Source organism: Chlamydotis macqueenii, chromosome 1 (assembly GCF_036417535.1).
Source record: "Chlamydotis macqueenii isolate bChlMac1 chromosome 1, bChlMac1.mat, whole genome shotgun sequence".
NCBI lineage: Eukaryota > Metazoa > Chordata > Aves > Otidiformes > Otididae > Chlamydotis > Chlamydotis macqueenii.
In genome coordinates, this window is record NC_141556.1 from 1,597,650 (window position 1) to 1,618,294 (window position 20,645).

General features: G+C 46.7%; 1 protein-coding gene across 1 annotated transcript in view; it reads right to left on the reverse strand.

The window, feature by feature from the left end:
- The window catches only part of UBE2H (ubiquitin conjugating enzyme E2 H), a 51,551-nt gene that overhangs the window by 13,588 nt on the left and 17,318 nt on the right, over nucleotides 1–20,645 (reverse strand). Inside the window, exons 2-3 of the mRNA XM_086744087.1 lie at nucleotides 10,731–10,807; nucleotides 9,967–10,041 (exon numbers count right to left, since the gene is read on the reverse strand). Coding sequence (XP_086600213.1) covers nucleotides 9,967–10,041; nucleotides 10,731–10,807 — 152 coding nt within the window. The remainder of the gene's footprint in view (nucleotides 1–9,966; nucleotides 10,042–10,730; nucleotides 10,808–20,645) is intronic.

The following is a 20,645-nucleotide window of genomic DNA, read 5'->3' on the forward strand; positions in this document are numbered from 1 at the left end:
CAAGAAAGATTTTCTATGAACTGGAAGACACAACTTTAATCTACATTTGCAAGCCGTTCGGGGCAGAGACTGGTGCAGAGCGCTAGTATTTCAAGTTTTGCATCAATACAGCAATTAATCCATCAGCTGGTACCTTTGGTCTCCTGGAGAAGAAACCAGCTCAGATGCAAGGTCTAAAATGAGAAAGCTCACCTTGGCTTTGTCCACATTTCAGACTTTGAGGTCTGACAGTGCTTTCTTTGTTCCGACTTGCAAATTGAATTGTTAAAAAAGCATCCTGTGGTTTCAAGACTTACGACATCACGGTAGAAGACGCCTCACACTTTAAAACCTGCATTTGACAGCAGCAGCTAGAGCTAAGCCGTGTTCTCCAGCTAACTAAACCTCAAGTTCAAGACAGGTGGCACCTCAAAAACACTCCCCTCTCCTCCCACAAACAGAGTTTATAAAACAAAGATATTAAAGGAATTGTAACATACCATACTTGGCACCATAGCTTGTGCAGAAGTGAAGCACATCCCCCCCAAAAGCAAAGGGAAGTGTTTCAGACCATGGTTGTGAGTGGATGCAGAACCCAGCTTCCAAACTCTTCCCTTCCCTTTCGATAGGGGGAACCCAAATATCCAGGTGCAGGATACGTCCCCAGTGCAGAACGGACACGGTGCAGGGACACAAAACTGAGTTTTCCAATTATTTCACTGCCAAATGTGTATTCCTACACACTTCTGCTGGCTTGGCTGAATAATTTGGGCTCTGCTCAGCAGGGCTGCTGCAAGCCTTGTTTTAGTACCAGCTTAAGCTTCTTCCAGATCTTACCGTTGCTTTTTTTCAGAACTTCAAAGAAAACCTTCTTTCTCTGCTGTACCATCATCCTAGAGCTTGTAAAACCCTACAAACACTGCCCACGTGGGAATCACGTCTTCCTGGCAGAAATCTACTTCAGCTAACAGTAACTATTTCTTCTGACAAAGGTCCATGTTTATAAATATGGATACGAAATTTAGGGCTGGGATATTGACTCAATCCATTGAAAAAAGCTCCTTCCAGCACTAAAAATACACAGAATTTTCCATTCCAGAGCAAGCCTACCTTCCCCACCTTTATCCAGCCCCTCCAGGCTCCCCTGCAGTAACGCCGATGCACCATCTCTGCCCAAACGAGGAGCGATCGTCATGTGAGTGACAGCATGGTTCCCATCTGGGCTAAGAGCTGACATATGGATTCAACTCCCTTTCTTTCCATGTATTATGACACAAATATCATTTCATGTTTGCTTGTACTGCTCCGATTTTTGCATAAATACAACGCAAGGCTGAAATGATGCCCGAAGCCAGAACAATCTCTAAAAGAAGAGCCGAGAACTGCATAAACAACTCCACGCTAACAAGTGTCTTTCAGGAATATCCTGCCATGATTTAGCTTGAAAACCAAAGCGGACTTAAAAAGGGAAGCTGTAGTTTCATCAAATATTTACGTTATGGCAGCTCTCGCAGGTTTAAATCAGGTCACGGATCCATTATGCCGGCACTGGAGAGCTGCAGCGAGCAGCGATCCTGATTCTAAATCTTGTCTCTCTCTTGGCAAAGCGGGGGGAAGTTAAGTTTCTGATAAAGCAGAATAGAGGAGAGGAGAGTGGAAGGTGCCAGAATAGGGTGGTAACGTGTAGATCTGCTGAATTAAACACTCTTTGTTCTGGTATCTGGGATGCAGACCAGCTCTCTTTAATCCAGCTAGACACGGACAACCCTCTGCCTTCTCTCATTTTGGTTTTCTGATCATCTCACCTATCTCCTAGGACCTTTCCTTGGACAAGGCTGTGCTGCAAACCCACCTGTAAGGTTCTGGTCAACTCTTCACTCACACACTTCAACATTTAAGCCACACTTGACATCCAGGGAGATGAGATTAGGTCGTCCGCTCAAGCGGCTCCTGTGCTAGAGATCTGTAATTCTTCTCTGTCATCTCTGCACTCACCCAGGCAAGGAACAATCCCTTCTTTCACACTCTCCTTGGTCTCAAGCTTTCCAAATGAAACAGTTGTTCTTCAAGAAAGAACAGAAAAATCCTCTCCCTGCACTCCTCGCTTCCTAGCTTGTTGCCACATCTTCTCGTAACCCTTCAAGGTCCCTCGGGTCTCATTCTCCTACAGACACAAACAGCCCAGGCCAAGAGCAGCTCTGTTCATATCTTTCTTTTTCTTGACCCAGAAATAAGCTCAAACTATTATCTCCTCCTTTACTCGAAATGTAAAGTCTCCTGCGGTGATAAAGCGCTAACGTTGCTTGAATAACACTGACTTGCTCTGTATTTATTTTTACAAATACAAAAGACAAAGCAAGCATAAACATCCATGTAAAAAAGAAATTCTGATTTAAAGAGGAAGCCAGGAGTACAAAAGCCTCCCAAGCTGGGAGGTTAACTGCACAGAACTCCAAGTGAGCGCTTCATGAAGGGTGCCAAGAGCCAGGCTCTTGATTTTGGGTTCTCACCACGGCCTGCAGCATGAAGCTGAGGTGACAGCCTGAGCAGTTGTGATTTTGTGTGCTGGACTGGCTGTAAACACTTAAATTAACATCTTAAAATGATATTCACACTGAACCCTGGAAAAGCAAACGCTTAGGAGGAATTTGGGCAGCAGGGTGGCTGCAGTTTACCCTTTCCACACAGAAGCATCAAGATCCAGGTCTGCCTTTGAAGGTAAAGCAGGACTGCATAAAATCTGTATGGACAAAAAGCCTCTGGGTAATAACAGAAAAAACCCTGTAAATCCAGAAAGGAGTTACACAACAGAAAGGGAGACATCTGTTCCGACACTGGAAGACGCTGAGACCCATATGCAGATGCTGACCTTCAAAAACGCTGGTATTTCAGCAATAGCCCTGAAGGAATCACTCCTCGGGCTGACAAAATTTTTGAAGAGAAGCGCATTTTTAAATTAAAAATCAGCTAACTGAAAGGCTGTCAATCTTCCTTGAGGCTGCAAACACGAGAACATTCACAAAGCTTCCGCAGCTGGACATATTCCAGTATGAAATGGAGTTCTCTCACCGCACTCATGCACCAACCATGGATGGGTTTGAACATCGAGGGCACCGACTCACATTTGGGTGAAAGCAGTCACTCCAAGGATCAGGCCCTGTGGCTGGGCGACAGCCGAGCACGCTCTCCAGGTGAGCAAAACCACAGCGGACAGACTTCCCTTGATGTCAACGTCTCTCTTGACCAACTCCAGACCAAAGTTCTCAGGAAATGGCTAGAAGGCACTGCCAGAACCAACTGTCGTGAGCTGCTTTGCCAGCAAGTTCTCCTCCAAGAGGCAGAGCCCAAATACCTGGATAACGTGGGGAACGCTGAGGACTCCCAAAGCACCTCTCGCGGTCCTGTGGAGCCATCAGGCGAGAGGCTGTTCTGCATCAATCGCTCCCTTATCCCTGTGCCTACAGGGCTGGACTGTGATTGAGAAAGGGTCCCCTACCTTGGCACAGCCCAGATCTACTGTTCAGGCAGAATGGACTCAAAATTTGGTGAGAAGAAGGAGCAGCAACCTAGAGTGGAGACTGTCTCCTGGCTCTTTCCACAGCTCCAGCTGCACAACGCTGGCCCGCAGCAGCAGAAAGCTTTCTGCACCCCTCGGTGCTTCTCCTCCGAGTCAGGAACCGGCTGCAACCCAACAAGCGGTGCTTTAAAAGGTGGCCTGTTGCTTATCTGAGCTCAAAGTACAGCCAGCTTGGCTGGGAGGGTAGGTGAGAGGTCCCAAAAAGAGACGTTTTTTTCCCTGCAGCACAGCTCGAAGTGATGCTATCCCTGCTAAAGCACCCAGGAAGGAGGAAAAAGCACAAGAGCTTAGGAACAGCACAGAGAGGTTAGGAGCAGTGTTTTTCCTCTGCTTTTTTTAACCACTGGACAACCCACCTAATGGAAAAAGATCTCCCAAGCACTTGCGCAGTGTTGCCAAACAGCCAGAAAAGATTAGTCTAAACTTAATGTTTATTATTTCCCCCTCCCCAGAAACCCAAAAGCCTGCAAGGGCACGTGCACTCATTTTTTTTGTTTTTAAAAAACACATCGCACTCATTTCAGGGACTGGCTTCTTGGGTAACTGATCACGAGCCCGCACGCACCACATGTTGAGAAACTGTGGTAGGAGGCTGGGGAGAAGGCACAAGAAGAAGACCTCTGCCTGAGTCCTCAACTTAGTACCTATTCCCCTCTGCAGACTGGGACAACTGGTTTAGCGCGTGGCTCTTCCCCTTTTGAAGGGCACAGATCTGCCCACCTCAGAGGTACGCACCTTCTCCACCACACTCGGGTCAATAAGCTCTCACCGGCGAAGGCAAGGATTTATTTTTTTATGACATTTGGAGGTTAGGAGCCCATTCAGAGCACTAACTACAGAGTCAAATATAACACCGTGCACTCACCGTGAAGGCATCCACTGCACGGTGGCGGTGCGAGGTGCTGCGTAACGTCAGCTTGCTAACAGCAGAAGCAGAGCAGTTTATAATACCACACTCAAATTCTAGTAGCTTTTCAAAACAATACCATAAATAATTCTGCAGCAGCTCCACGAGGGAAAGATCAGGACAGGAAAATACGGCTGTAGCTCACGGAAAACAGTGGCAGAGCTATCAGCTTTGGACGTCCTGTTCAGAGCAAATTGCCACACGGTCCTTCTTGGAAACAGAAGAACAGTCTCCACGAGCTTACAGACTGGTGCTAAGAGCAGCAATCTCTGGAAAAACATGCAGAACTAGCAGAACAAAGCAATGGCTCAATTATCAGTTCATCTCACGGCTTAGGTGCACCATCACCTGATGCCCAGGCTTCAGAGACTGGCACAGAAGGCAGCGACTCCGTGCCAAGCCAGGCTGAAAACACCCACCCCATTCTGTCAGCCCGTTCCCATTCTCCGACTGTAACGGGGAATCTGCAGAGGGTGCGCGTTCGTGCGTCAGACCGGAGTGGAGACAAGGGTAACAAATTACCTTTCGCTGTCTCGTCTTTCCCCTTAGACAAAGCTAAGCATCTTTGAAAGAACCAGCATTTTCACGTCGCTTATAGGTCAGAATAAGGATCACCAGGCGCGGGGAAGAGCAAGCTCAGAACGGTCACAGGCGATAAGTGACTCATGAAATTCTAAGTAGCGAAATGTAAGGCAAACCAGAGAGGAGCCGAAAGTAAAAATAGCAGCTGCAGCTAAAAAGAAAAATTAAGCACAGGCCAGGAGAGATCTGTTAAATCCTAGCTGGAGCTAAACACGGCTTCATTCCTGTACTGGCTGCCTCAGTCTCCCATTATATACGTACGGGGATGCATACACGCGCGCTTCCATATGTTTTGTGTACATACAGGCATTTTGTTTTGCAAAACAGGAGAAAGGTGAAATATAAATACAAGATATCTGCAGATAACTGGGACAGAGATGGAAGGAAAATGAGAACTGTGTATAAATACACAGAAGTTATTTCAGCAATTGAGGCTCTGAGCATATTGTATGCAAACTTTGCAGCTGTGACATTTGATTATTAAGGAACCAGAGTGACTCAGTGCCGGTCTAATATTTCTGCAGATTTTAGCAATAAAATAAATGCCACGGTGCCTCCAGGTAAGAGCTCAGGCTCCCAGGTTCACGTTTCTACTGCTCCTATCGCCTAAACAGGGCAGGACATTGACGCTCCACGCTTCCTCCCATGTTTACGGCATCAAAGAGCATTAATCTCTGGCTCTTGGCAGGCGTCCGGACCGATGGAAAACACACAAAATTGACACAGAGTGTTCTCGTGACTTGGGAGCTCGAGAACAGTACTTCAAGTACTTCACAACTCCCCTCTGAAAAAGCAGGAACAGCCTAGGCAGAAAGTTCCCCTGAAGATATTAAATCCCAGAGGGCAGGGAACAGAAGGGAAGCAGTGCCAGCAGTTACTGAAATCATAAACAGCTCAAAACACTGTCTAGGAGAGAGGAAAAATGGAACCAAACATCTAGCAGGGGAGCGCTTCGGGTCCTCATAAGCACGCAGGGATATTTACATTAGTTGACAAAAGCATTAAGAGCAGCAGCATCCACCAGCTTCAGAAAGCAGCGGGGTATTTTTCAGGACTCGGTTTTGTTCTGACAAGCTGCTCAAGTTCAGGAGTTTTGTTTCAGCCCCGAATATCTGGCTATTTAGGGATCACAAGCCGAGTTAGTTCGTCTCAATGGCAGCACTCAAGCCCAGAGCCAACACGACAGCCCGACATCTGGCTCCGTTTAGATTCGTGTTCTTCTAGGATGCGCATTTCCCTTTTTACTGTGTGTTGGATAGCTCTCGTTAGGAAAAATCATCCTGCCCCAAGATGGGATCTGTCCGATCACCCAGCAATGACCAAGCAGGGAACAGGCAGTGCCAGAAATACCGGAAAGGTATTACAGGACATGACGAAACAACGGAAGCTCTCCCAGGAACTGTTCTCTTCACGTAGATCCCAGGATGGTTTAGGTCTTTAAGCATTACCTGCACTGTCAGGTGAGTGCTGTCCCTGAGGCAGCATCATTTAATAGACTACGGCGATAATTAACAACCTGAAGAGGGCAGGAAATAAATGCCGGGCGTATTTGAAAAGGGAGCTGTGGACGGGACAAGGGAGCAAAGATTTGGCAGGAGAAGAGCCACCACGCTGAGCAAAGGCTAGAGACCCTCAAAGGCGAAGAGGACCACTGCTCATTTACGGTTTAAGAAAAGGTCCGCACCCTTCCAGATGACAAATCTTTAAAACCCTTTTCCGCTCAGGTTTGTCAGCTGCTCTTTAGAAGAGCACACCAAGTTTTCACATACCTTCTACTCAGAGCTATGCTGGGATAAAAGCAATTTAAACAGATTACAAAGCAACTATTAGCAGTCATTTTTCAGCAGTGGCTTTCTAGAATGCGTGGACATGCTTCAAGCCATCGTGTTATTTGCTGCAAAAAGCCCATGCCATGTTCAAGGCTGCATTAAGATTTTTGACGATGGAAAGAAAATCTTAGCCTACAGTACCAGAGTAATAAGGAAAGCTGCAAGGACAGCGTTTTGGCTTGAAGCTTCAGCATAAAAGTGTAATTTATTAAAGGGAAAGAAACTGCTGGATTCTATACTTTCTACAAGCCAGTGACTTACACAGACAATTTGAACTCTGCGTGTCGGCACCGCAGTGGGAGCTGCGCGGTGCTGAGAACAGAAGGGCTGCACGCAAGCTACATGCGTGCTCTAGATGACCTTCCTGTTCATTTACGGGCTCCACCACCTCTGAAATCCTTCTCTTCCACCTCTGAAATCCTTCTCTTCCACCTCTGAAATCCTTCTCTTCCACCTCTTTACAGATCAGAGATTGCCACGGCAAATGTCTTCCCTACTAATTCCAACCCCTGTGTTAATCAGAGCTCAAGCTGGCTGATGACTGCTGGGTTAGGACGCCCGTGCTCACCAGAAAGGCAGATCTGGGAGAGAAGGGGATCTTGTCTCATTTCTAAGGCTGGGAACGCTCCTGGTTCAGAGCTGGGATGAAGGCTTGCTCTGGGGCTATCTGTAACAGCAAAACCAGCGGTATCGGGCACTGCAGATGGAGCCCGCCTCTGAGAGCAGCGGTGCGGAGATCGTGCTGGCCCAGAGGCAAGGGTCCAGACGTCACTCAGCCCTGGCTCTCCAGATAAGCTGGGCTGGGGCAGCAGAAATGGGAACCAGACAAAGAAAAACAAACCTCTTCCTGCAGCCAGTTGGGAGCTTCCCCGGGTCCTAGCGCTCCTCTTGGCACTTCCACCCCAAAGCTCTTTCCTCCCTCCTGCTTTGCTAAAGCCAGCTCTCGTCTAGCATCGGCTGTTTATTCAACCTGAAACCTCAGCTGCACGCTGCTTTGCCCGGGAGGTAACCAGCGCTTCCAGCAGCCCTGGCCCAGCAGACAGCAAGGCAGGCCCTAGAGCAAGAGCCAGCCTTTTGGGGAGCTCAGCGAGAGACGAGGTGGTTTTCAATCACTCAGACTCACAGAGCAAGGAAAGCATGCTAGAAGGTGCAATGAGTCCGGAAGAAGACAGTCTCAACACGGTGATTATCAGCAAGCTGAAGGATGGAAAGCTGCTGTACCAGAAGGAACACAGTAAAAGCGACATTAGAAGGGAAAAAGCAATTTGAGCAGAAAATAACCCCCCTCACACACACACACACACACCCACCATCCTCCCCAAGTTCACAGGGAGAAAGCCCATCCTCGTGGTGTCAGTTCTGAAAACACAGCTGGGCCACCTCTGAGCCTAGGCTGCCTTTTACTCCCGCCTAACCCAACCAGCACGACATAGCCTGCAAGCCAAACCACCAAAAAGTCAAACCTACCACCTTCCACGCAACTAACCCGAGCCTAAATCAACAGCGCCACGAATATACGAGAGCCTGGCCAATGTTTAGCTGCGTCGGCTTCACGGGCTACTGGAAGGAAAGTTTGTTTTAGCTTTAAGCCAGCAACCTTGATTTCTGACACACTGGAAGAACATCAGGAGAGAGAAAAATAATCTGGAGTAGACTAGCACCAAAACAATTAATAAGAAGGAAACCGGGTTTTCTATGCTTGCTGAAGAGTTGTCTGTAGCCAGCTCACATTTAAGATGGCCAACATGACCAGTACCCTGATCTGCTTCAGTTTGTGGCACTTGAAGCGGGGAGGGAAGCACCAAATAACATCCTGAGCATCTCAAACAGTCTCTAACCTAAGAGGTTTACAGCAAGTTTCAGAGCTGACTCAAGAGGAAGGAGAAAAGGGTTTGCGTAGCCACAGCAACACTGCATTGTTACTCAGCTGCCTGCACATTTCTGTGGTTCAGTTACGGTTTCAGCAGAAAAAAAGAAAGGTAAAGGACGGCGTAAAAACAGCATTGTTCTTTCCCAAAAGGCAGGGTACACATTTGGAATGAGACAAATTATTTCTCACTTCAGAGAGAGAGAGAGAGAGATCTTAAACAGAAGGCACTCTTAGCCTAAGACTCTCTTTTAAGAAAGCAGCCAATACTTATCAACTCCAAATCAAGACGTTGATCTTGGAAGGGACCCATCTCGTCCAACCCAGATGAGTCAAGTTTCCACATCAGTTCTCCTCGGGCAGTTCTCTCCTTTCTTTAGAATCCTCCGGTGGCTTCAGCCACAATCGCACCCTTCTGACAGAGAAGTGCCATGCCACTGACTTACCAGCGCTTATTGTGTAAGCCAGAATAGGGATGTCGGAACTCCATGCATCTGCTCCAGTTTTCCAAGCAATATTGGCTATTTTATTTATAGCTTAAGTGACTGGAATAAAGTTAGGTACCAGAAGACATCCAAGTTAGATTACCGTTACCCAAGGACAAAGATAGGATGGATGCAGTCTAAGGAACATTTCCTTCAAACTTCCTATTTGCTTTCAAAGGTTAAACAAGCCAAACCAGTCTAGCCAGCTGCAATTCTTCTGGTGATAGGTCCCTGCTTCCATGTCCTTCTGCATACACATCACCTAGTCCAGGAGAACAGAGGCTTCAGCTCCTGCCTTCACTCCCACCCACTTTTGGACAAGAGGTCCCAAAAGCTAGGTTCACTCCAAGATTACAAACGTGCACTGTGGTCTTTGCTCTCCACACTAAATGAGTCATTTTAAATAAACACGCCCCAGCACTCGCTGTGGTGTCCTGCACCTTACCCACTAATGGATATATTATTAAAAAAGCACGTGGTGGAAAGACTCAGTTCATCAACAAACGTGTGACCAAATCACATTTCCAGCTCCTAGCCCTTCAGCCAAAACACCACACTTCCGCTCTGCTTGGCACGCGATACCTAGAAGTCTACGGTAAAAGCGTTCTGCAGACTTGAAGTAAAGACCTTATGATTGCACTGAGGGTTGGTGCAACGTCACCTGCAACAACGCCGCAAGCAATAACATCTCTCCTGCATAAACCGTAAAAGGATTTTGACTGAAAGTGATTATTGGTTACCTATAGACGGGGATTTGAAAGGGTATTTATCAGGAAGGTCGACTCTAACTTTCCATACTCCACCTTCGTACGGTGCTGCAATGAAAGAAAGGCAGGTATTAGACACTTGGTAACTCAGAGAGAATAAAGAGAACTATAGCATTAAGCAAAACGTCTTTGGAACAATACTTTGTTCCATCAGGGGGTAAGATTTCATATCAAACCTCCTACAGTAAAAGCCTTTTTTCCTGTGCCGCCTGACAAGAAACACATGATTTTAACTGATACTGTAGAAGATCTCGGCACAAAGACACAAGAGTCTTACTAAAAACAGAGACTTTGGAATAATCTACTTACCTTTAAAGACGTTGCTAAATTAAGGCATGCTGGAAATCTGACTTGTGATCTACTCACTAGAAAAGCCATCTTAATTTCAAACACCGCAAACATTCAGATGACTGATGCAAAACTTCTGAGCCAGGTCTAGAAAAGCTAAGGATCAACAAGACTGGTGCTGAAAGCCACAGCAGAGGGCTTAGGTGTCCAAAGGCAGCATCCAGCTCTGCTCTGCTCCAAGGGAGGAGGTTCATCTGCGTTAATGCTCACAGCTGTATTTCTCCCCGCCCTTGAGAGAGCGGCCTTCACGCACTGCTACCCTTTGATTTCTCACCCTCACTTAGATTTGCTCATCTCTTCCTCTACTCCAAAAGAGTGTGTCACTTCACTGTTCTCCCCACCACAAGCCATTAGTTTGTTTTTATAGAAGGGCTGGGTCATATACTTACTTCCTTGTGGTCCATAAAACTTCACAACGAATTCATTGAGTCCTCCTAAGATTGTGACTTCGTGTTTGCTCTCGATACTGATACGTCAAGTCAAGGAAAACATTTCATTCAGGGAAACAAAACCCATTTACTCAGATATGGGTTAACTTGCTAGAAGCCTGTGAAACCAAATAGTTTAAAACCAAATATTCAAAATATCCTGCAAGCGTCTTGACACACCTAAGTGACCACACCACCACAATGACGTTAATAAAAGCCAATTCTACACGCTGAAGAATCCCTCCCCCTGCACTGAGCAACCTTGAGACGATGCCTCCCTTCCCCTCAGAGCTGCTTAGTGCTCTCCATCTACTTCTGCACAGCGTAAGCGCCGATTTATGAAAACATCGAGTCCCTGTCAGCAGGGTATTTGGAAACATATTCGAGCTGCGGAGGGAGCTAAAATCCAGAAACAGCAACAGCTCCAAAGCCTCGCCGCACACAGATTTAAATCCCAGGGGCAAGGTTCAGAGGTGAGGCCAGGACTCGGAGAGAGATCTCTCCTTTCCAGCGCTTGGGAAACGAGCCACGGAGCAGAAAGTCACCCTTGCCAGCCACTCACATGAAATGTTTACTCTCCTGCCCAGATGAGAGGAGCAGAACTCGCCCCAGTCCCGCTCCGACAAACGCGAGAGCTGATGAATTCAATTCTCCTTGGCTGCCTTCGGTGCTGTCAGATGGCCTCCCACAGCTACGATGCAAATTACGGCGATCTCACGTTCATTTGACTCGCAAGACCAAAAAACCCCGCGTCTTCACGGAGATGGCAGAAGGGCGAGATTATGAGGCACTGCTACGGCGCGAAAAGAACAACCGTATTTTCCAACATTTAAAGGAAAGAATCAAAGTGGGAAGAAGGGAATACAAACGTAAAGGCAAGAAATCTTCATTTCAAATAAAGCTCAGTTAAGACAATTAACAATGATGTTTCAGCACCCAAGCTCGCTGCTATAAATCAGGATTAATGGATTGTGAATAATATCCTACAGCAATTACCTTTAAGAAATAATCTTAATACGAATTGCAAGGGAAGCACTGGAGAACAAAACAGAGCAGGAGAAAAAAAATCAAAGGTTTGTTCCCACCTGAACTTCAGACTGCTTCAGCTCTGCACCGCAGAGGCTACCCCCATTTGAGGGAAGGGGGCAAGGCACAAAATAGCTAATAAAAGATCTTTAACAGTGAGCTTGGCAGAAATGCTCAGGCTGAGAGGAACTGAAGCCAGGTCTCCTTTTACAACCAAGATTCTTCACTCTGCTGCAAAAGGTTTTCTGCTTTCAAGGCACAAAATTCACCCGGGACGCCCTCCACTTCGCAGCAGTTACGCTGAGCCCCCTGCGCCTTCGTGGCGCTGAGCAACCTGGCACCCATGTGCCTTGGCACACACAGGGACACCCACTTAAATATTCCTGGCCCACCAGGAACCTACCTGCCTGGGACCTACCACCAGGAACAACTGATTCTCAGCTCAATTCGAATCCCCGATCACACGTTACGATCCACGAAGTCTGGTTAAGGTGAGGGACACAAACTAAGAGAAGAGGCTCCTGTATCCAGGAGTGCCAGTTCAATCCCGGCAGTCTGCGCGCGTACTGGTACGCAGGAGATCCAAGTCCCATCTGCGGGGTCCGTCAGGATTTATTACAGTTCCTCAAGCACAATGACTCCCAGATTGGAAGGAGTTTTCCCACAGTGCCAGCTCCAAAAGGGTTTGGACGCAGTAACCCTCTTCCCCCTCGTTCTCATGGGGAGGGAGAAAAGTTTATACTGGTTTATTTTGGCTCAGGAGTTTCCTTGGTTCAGCACAAGCTGCTCTGCCCTCCAGTTAAACGGCAAGGAGCTCGCTGCAGCTGGCAGTCACCCAATAGCAGCTCGCGAAGGGCAGATCGATGCCTTACTGCCCCAAGAGCAACGATTTCTCTGCTAAAAGCCATTTCTGGGAAAAGTGACATCCATGCAGGTTTGCAGAGAGCGCCTCAACACCGCAGAACTGCAGCTTGCTTCAGACCTGATGCTAAGGGACACTTGTTACCACATATTTTCGCGTCACCCAGTACCGTGACAGTAAGTTTTAAATATAGGCTTGACTAAGTTTAAGCTCCTTTCAAAATGCACACACTCATCTAATGGATGACTAACTAATCCACACTCAGAAACGGGCTCTTACACAAACCCGCCGCGTACGATGATGCCCAAGAGCGAAACGTTTAATATCGAAGGATGTTAACACTTATGGCAGCTCCACGGATCAGGTTAAATACAAGTGGTTTTACTTAGGACTAAATCAAGTACCACTTAATAAAAACCAGCTCTCCCAGCCTGATCTTCAGAGCGAGTTCCTGAGCAGCTGCAGCTTATCCGCTGCCCGGCTCTGCAAGTTAATACCGACCGTAAATTAAAGCGGAGCTTTCTGCACTCAGACTCAGTCCTAGTGTTCCCAAGTTCAAAAAACTATTTGCAAGCAACGCGGTGCCATTTTTTATTATTCTCCCTGTTGTGGCAAAGACCTAATATTCCTACCAAAACACCCAGCAAGTGAGCCAGGTTCATGAAAGGGATATGCACTGGGATGCAGATGCTAGGTTTGGGAACAATCGCATTGTTTATTAACGTTGATACAAGACAGACTGAAAACAAAGCGAATTTCAGCACTAAAACCCTTGTATCAACACAGGGGAAATCTCTGGAAATGCATTAGCAGACCTGAGGAAGCTGGGGAAGCTCTCTATCCTGGGCAAGAGGTGAATTCCACGTGAGCTCCCACTTTCTAACACAAGTGGGGTGGAACCATCTTCCCTTTCCCCTCTTCACCAAGTTCCCTCTAAAGGTTGAGATGCCCAGGAATTTGAAATCTCAAAATCCCACTAACAAAATGATTGAGAGCATTAGCAGGGGAAGTGCATGGAGCAATTAGAGAAAAAAGAACATTTACACTTCATGAGTTCTTTCCATCTCCACGAAGTCTTCTGAAAAAGAAACTGGGACTCCAGGAAGACCAGGAACCTGCGGCAGATGGAACCAAGGCTTCTCCATCCCACAAAGCCATACCAGGGAACCCTCTAGCAGCACAAGGGAACAGCAAAAGGGACCTGACGCATTCAGAGGACTGGACTGTCCAGACCACGTTCCCAGAGAAAGCTCCACCACGGCAACGTATCTCAGAGTAAAGAAGGCAGGCTCTGACCCAACTATTTTCTCAGCTCAGACAGATTTTTTCCATAAGGCAAAAGTCTTACAACCAAATCCCAAATGAATCCTGTTCCAAACACGCCAGCAATTAATCAGCTGTCTCAGATCCAAAAAAAGAGTTGCCAGTTCAGAGACCTACAAGACTTAAGGAACGCAGCTGCACATAGGGCGCAATGAACCTCCCCTCCTGCATTCGGAGCTGCACATTTCTCCCAGGATAGCTACATCTACATCCAGGATTCCCATCCACCTCCTTCCTCGGCTACCGATGTAAACCTGTGCAGAGAGCGCTCCTGCGAGCGCTCAGGACTTTCAACACCAGTCAACTTTTACAGGGACAACCCCAAACCCCTCACCTTGTTGTAGTCTGCTCTGTCCAGACAAATTGCTCTACGCCCACGCTGTCACTGCACTCTTCGTTATTCAGATTCGCAGAAAGAGAACGAGCAGATAACGGACAAAGACTTTAACGGGCTCGATTCCAGTGGCAATCCAGTGGTTCATACTGGTACAAGCAGTCTGCCTTGTTTCCACAGCAGGGCGCACGGCTACACCGCGCGCATACAGGGTCAAGATTACAGAGCTACAAAACCAACCACACATCACATGTCCTAAAATGTTTAACAAAAATACAACCAGATCCCTTTCAAGGCTCTCAGCTTGCTCCTAGGTGACTTATGGCCTTGCTGCTTTTCTCTCCTTATCATCAGTATGCTAATTTGACTTTGTGTCAAATATAGCCAGTGTAAAAATCAAGAGAAAAGAGCAAAATCTGGATACAAGTCTGGTTTCCAATGGATAGAAAGTTCAAACGTTTCACCTTAAGACTACAGAAACTGGCAGGGAGTTCTAAGGACCTGAAGATGAATTATCTCAGTCCCAAGACTATTAAGAGAATTTTAATGACAGTAAGTGTCGAAAATATTTAGACGATGATATGGAAAGTAAGCTTATTTTCAAATATCAGTTCAGAAGGGGTTGCTAGGAGAGAGACAGAAGGGAATTTTTCTGCAGCTGATTACGGACTCCCTATACAGTGCCTGCAACGTGCCAGAAGCGCAGAGGCCAGCCGCGCCACGTATTAGCATTACAGTAACATCCGCAGCCCCCTATCAAGATCAAGGCTCTATTATTCAGGGTTGAGCTCGTAGGAAACTGTTTCTTCAGTCAGAAAGAAAAGTGGTTTAAAGCATTTTGCCTATTCTGCGTTGGGACAAAAAAACCACACAAAACCTTTCAGATCTGGAGAGTGAGAGACTGCCCCATCATCAGCCAGAAACAGACTGGCCGCTGTGGATTTGCCTGTTCCAGGGTCAAGTTCCCATTCCCTCGTCCTCGCACCGGGCCACCCACCACCGCAGGGCAGGATCTCTACAGAAAAAAAAATTGTTAGGATTCAACTTCACCCCCAGGTCTCCTAAAAATCCCAGATGAACATCGCGGCCAACAGATGGCTAGTCTGTTTGCAGGGTTGAGTGGTTTTTTCCTGGCAAACATTTAGCCTTAAAAAAAAAAAAAAAAAAAAAAATCCTTCATTAAGTTTCTTTAAAAATTAACATAAGTTATAAGCTTGGGCAAATCAGTTTTTCAGCTAAAAATATTTCACTGAAAATATTTTTATGAGCTTAGCGACACAAATGGCCACGAGCACCCTGCCCCAAAGCAGCAGAAAGCTGGAATGCCGCAGGGAAAAATCAAGTTTTCTATTTATCTACGTGCATCTCAAGACAAGTTGCAGATAGCTTGATGGTCATTACCAGAAAGCAAGTTCCTGCCACATCTTCTCTTATTTATGGAGATTTGTCTGCAGCTCTCCTTCCAGCTGAAGAACCTCATCAGAGAGGACATTCTGAATTTGAGGGAAAAAGCATAAGATCACATCTATGTATATTTAAAAAAAAATAAAATCATCCAGCTCTGCCACCTAAGCGGTTGAGAACTCCTCTTTGAGGAAATAACTCACCATATTTTGTGACAGGCGGTGTTTTAAAAATGAGATTAATACCGTCGATGATTTTTTTTTCCTTCGCGAAGAGCTTTGCTTTGCAGGCAGCGAGCGCTGCTACACCAGCCGCGCGACAGAAGCGCGACCGCTCCAGCTGTTTGCGGCACAGAAAGCACTGCTGTGCTTGTGCGAGGCATCAGAGGTGTGAATTCTTCTGACGTATTTGCAAGCAGAATTTTGCAACACAAACAGCCTCTAATATTGGGACTGACGGCTGTTCGTGTTTATTTTCTTACAAAGGCCAACGAGTTCCACTCTCAGAAACACACAACCTGCAGTTATCTGCACGGAGCCCTGTGATTTAGCAGCGTTACCGGTTACGCTGAGGTGTGGGCAGCAAAAGGGCAAGTTCAGCTCAGCCGCCTCCCTGCCTCCAAGCTTTCGCGGGCTGCCTGCCCTCCTCTCAACTCCCTGCCTTAATCTGATAGAAGTCACCCGAGGTGCCAGCCGCACACGTGAAACCGCAGCCGGCACCAGGACTTCTGTGCTTTAAGCATCAGGAATATTTATTCTTATTTTCCCCAGGTCCCTGCCCTTTACTCACGTTTAACTTTCTTCACACTTCTCTGTCTATCCCTGCAGCACACCAGAAGAAAGGACACTCAAGTTAGAAAAGGAAAAAAAAAAAGCTCCTGTGATTTCTTCGAGGAGCAAGAGGCAGCACTTTTTAGTCATCCTGTTGCAAACTTCTTGAGATCTCCAGGCTAAACTCATGCAGATTATTAAAATCCACTGGTTTTCCCCCAAGCTAATTATTCTTGTTGCTGCAGGGCACTGCTCACAGTTTCCAGCTTCAAGCCAAGGGGTTTTCTAGCACTAGAAATGGGTTTGCTATTTGCCAAGGATGTTGTGTTGCACAATTTCAGGTGTTGGTATCCACAGCCCCATGGTCTGCACCAGCCCCAGGAAGAGAAGACACCCCTGGGGCAGTCAGCGGTTTACCTTCACGTACCTGGGGCAAACCTCAACCTTCCTTTGCCTGAATTACGCTTGCCCAGGAATCCCACAGCTTTGAAAGACACAAAACTCTTAAATCCTGCAGCGTAAAGAAGGAGGACAGCAAGTCATTCGGTGGCAATCGTGGAAAGCTCTGAAGACAACCAGCTTTCCCATCCCTCCACCCTCCCTACCGCTGCGACAAGTGAACCAGGGACAGCGTTACACAGAGATGGTTCCGCTCGGTGCAAGACGACGGGTGGTTACGGTTGCAGCCGAAAATGCTCTGGAAGCGAGGGAAAAGCAAATGAATACCTGAACAGCACCCTGCACTTGGCTGCTGAGTTTTTATTGTACTGTGCACAAGTGTTTTCTTGGTAGAAATGCATTTTTGCTTTAAAAAAAAAAAAAACAAAACCAAAAAACCCTCACACACTGCTCCTCTACCAGATTTTAACCAACTCAGATGAGAAATCACCCAAGAAAAAGCATCTTAAGTTATTCTGCACACACCTTTCACAACTTCACATCAAGGATGGCAAACTTCCCCACGATAAACACCCTTGTCACCAGCAACCCCATGAAAAGCACCTTCCTAGCGCAGCCACACGTCCTGAAAGGCACCTTGCGGGTGCAACTGGGGTTTTTGGGAGAAGGAACTGCTGCTCCAGCAAGCCCTTCAGTCTGGCTTCCTTCCTTTGGAGCTCCTGATGATTTACGCCTGGCCGCTCTCCACTACATCTTGTGCCAAGAAGCTGGAGTAATAAGGAAAAGGCAGAAGGAAAAGCCAGCTTTCCCCAGAAGACACTTTGCATACAAGTTGTCTGCTAAGAACCTGTTAGGAACCAAGCCAGCCTTTTTCCTACACTCCAGGCTTCAAACCTGGTCTTCCCTTACCAGAAGTGAAGTGAACCACCACAAGAAGACAACAAGGTACATCTCATATCGTTCTGGATTGAGTAATACTGCCCTTTTCCTTCAGAAAAATTAATTCATTGCCCTCCAAGTCTGTACTGCTCCCTTGAAAAGTTTCAGCTTGTTTAGAAAGAGAGACGGCAGACATATATTTCTTTTTTTTCCGTAGAGAAAACGGATCGGAATAAACTTATTTAAAAAACTGCGTTCTCAAGCTTCCACTGGATGGGTCAACATTTAATTGCAGTGGTGGCACCAAGAGCTCCTTCACAATCAGATTAGCCGAGAACACAATCAGCATCATTTTAACAGCAGATAACGAGCGCCGCAGCCAAACTCCAGCTTCGCGGTGCTGATTACCGTGCAATTTATCTGCGTTTATAGACAAGAAAAATACACGTACCAGCATCAGGCTCTCGTTTTACTAGGTACTGTTAGCCAAGCGCAATTCAGGATGAGAATGTGTGGAGGCTCAGCGACACCTGATTTGCATCGCAGCGGAGCTTCGCTTGCGAGATGAGTGCATTTTGGTGCTGCACGTGGTGCTGGTCAGTCCCAGGGGCAGCACGTTGGACAGAAATAGCTTGAAACCACTTAAAACTGCGACCTACGGAAGGGTTCCTGAGGTGCTGCTTGAGAAAGGCAAGGAAATGCTTTAGTCAAGTTGAGAAGAAGATTTTTAAACAGGAAAGAAAGAGACTGGACTTGATGAAAGGGAGTCATAATGAAGCTGTGACCAGTACAGCTTAACTGATGTTCCCACGCGTGACCATAACGCAACGTAGCATTACCTCCACAAGCACAAGATTTCTTTGAATCTCAGTAAGAGGACACACTAGAAACCAAGAGAATTTAAGTGCAATTAGTCCGTAATGATAAGCAACCGTCAATTATCAAACTCCTTAAATTGCTCCTAGCTGGAGATGACCGTGCAGGCCAAGGAAGGCTTCCTACCAGAAAGGACCAGCAAGGAAGACAATGTACTGAGCCACGACACAGGAGCGTGAGGCTCTGCCTTCTCTGGGATGACTGGAGAGGTGAAAAGGTCCCCACATTATGATTGCGCTGGTCTCCTCTGATCCGATGCTCGAGCGTCCCAGAAGAGTTCAATCCAAGCTGCTCACCTGGCGTGAACAAGGCGGAAATAATCAGGAATCCTGCGTTCACAGCCGGTCACCGAGCCAGAAGCCACAGAATTCACTACGCCGACGTTCAAAGTCGGTCACGGGGGAAACCAAAGTCAGATCCAGAAGCACTGAAGACGACAGCAGTAGCAGTTTACACGGCCATACATCTGTCTCTAAGCTAAACCACTCGATAGAATATTTGCATTGCTACAGCTTCCATCAAGAGAAGTTTGTTACCATGGTGACCGTACATACCGGTGGGAATGGAGCATTTAATGTACAAATAAAACTTCTCAAACAAGCCAGAATTTTCAAGTGCATTTTAAGTGAAATATCAGAAGGAGAACATACAATAGTTTCTTTTTCCAGTTGTGTTGGGTACAGTCCATTTCCTCTTTGTGAGGGTTCAAGAAGTGTCGAAACACTTCTGAAAGAGAAGCCGTGGTTGTAAAACCACAGAATTGAGAGCGTGACCCCAAACGTGTGCTAGAACTGACACCAAGACTAAGATTTAACTGCGTTTCAGGGGCTGTGCCCCACCACACATTTTACAAGGTCTGTTAAAAGCCGAATGCTTTTCACGTGTTCGCGTCGTCGGAATGCTTCACCAATTTTGACTTCCCGAAGACGCCTATTATTTTAACATGTGGCCTTTTCCCTCAAGTGAAGTTTGGTTTAGGTTTCCATAGACTTCACCGAAATGTTTTTTTTGACTCCAAGAAACCGACACAGTCATTTAGAAACTGCAAGCACGTCAAGCCACCTCAACAACAGCGACATAAACCCCCAAACGCACAACCAACCATCTCCTCAGGCTGTAAAGCCCTTGGGACGTGCCACGTTGGTAGGCAAAGCAGACAGAGGCAGAGGAGGTCAGCAGCTGAGCTTTGGCAAGAGGTTTTATTTAGGAAAAAAAAAAATCTAGAAGTATCTCAAGTTCTTGATTTTAAACAAGACAAAGAGTTTAACGGGGGGAAAGGAGAAAGTGTCAAAGCAAGTATTTTCATTCTGGTAAATTCAGAGTTATAGTTTGTTGAACATAAGCTGAATTTTAACATGCTTTGGCACGGAGAAGTTACCAGTTCTGGAACCAGAGTCCCCATCCTCTTTGCTCCCCTTTACCAGGGTCTCTTCTTGCCTGCAAGGGATGCGGAATTGGGCCACAGAGACTCACTGAGGGGATGCCGATACGCTGCGTCGGCTTGAGCTACATCATAATGCTGGATTGAGAAAGTGTTAAACACCAGAATCCTGAGAATTGTTTTAATAAACACTTCATACCGGGATGTCTCTTCAATAAAAATCCTGAAGTCCTCTCTAAAACAGGCATCGCACAAAAACTCAAGCTTAAACTATTGAAACTTCAGAGGAAATATATTTAAAGGCCTGTCTAGGATCCCGCTCCCTTGGAATCAGGGTAACATATCACAACAGCTCTCCACGGCCTGCCAGGAACATAATTCAGTGGGATTCTTCCTTTTTTTTTTTTTTTTTTCCCTCTCGTGTGTACAGGCACAACAGAGGTGAGACTCACCAGGAAGTGCTGGTTTAGCACAAAAACGCTGGCAACACCCCAAGAACTGGTCCGTGTGATAAGCATACGCGATGAGAGAAGGCGGTGCGTTGCTGGGGCTGCCTTTTTAACAAGCACCAAAGGGTTTGGCAACGTGACTGGAAAGATAGCTGTGGGGCACCTACTTGCAT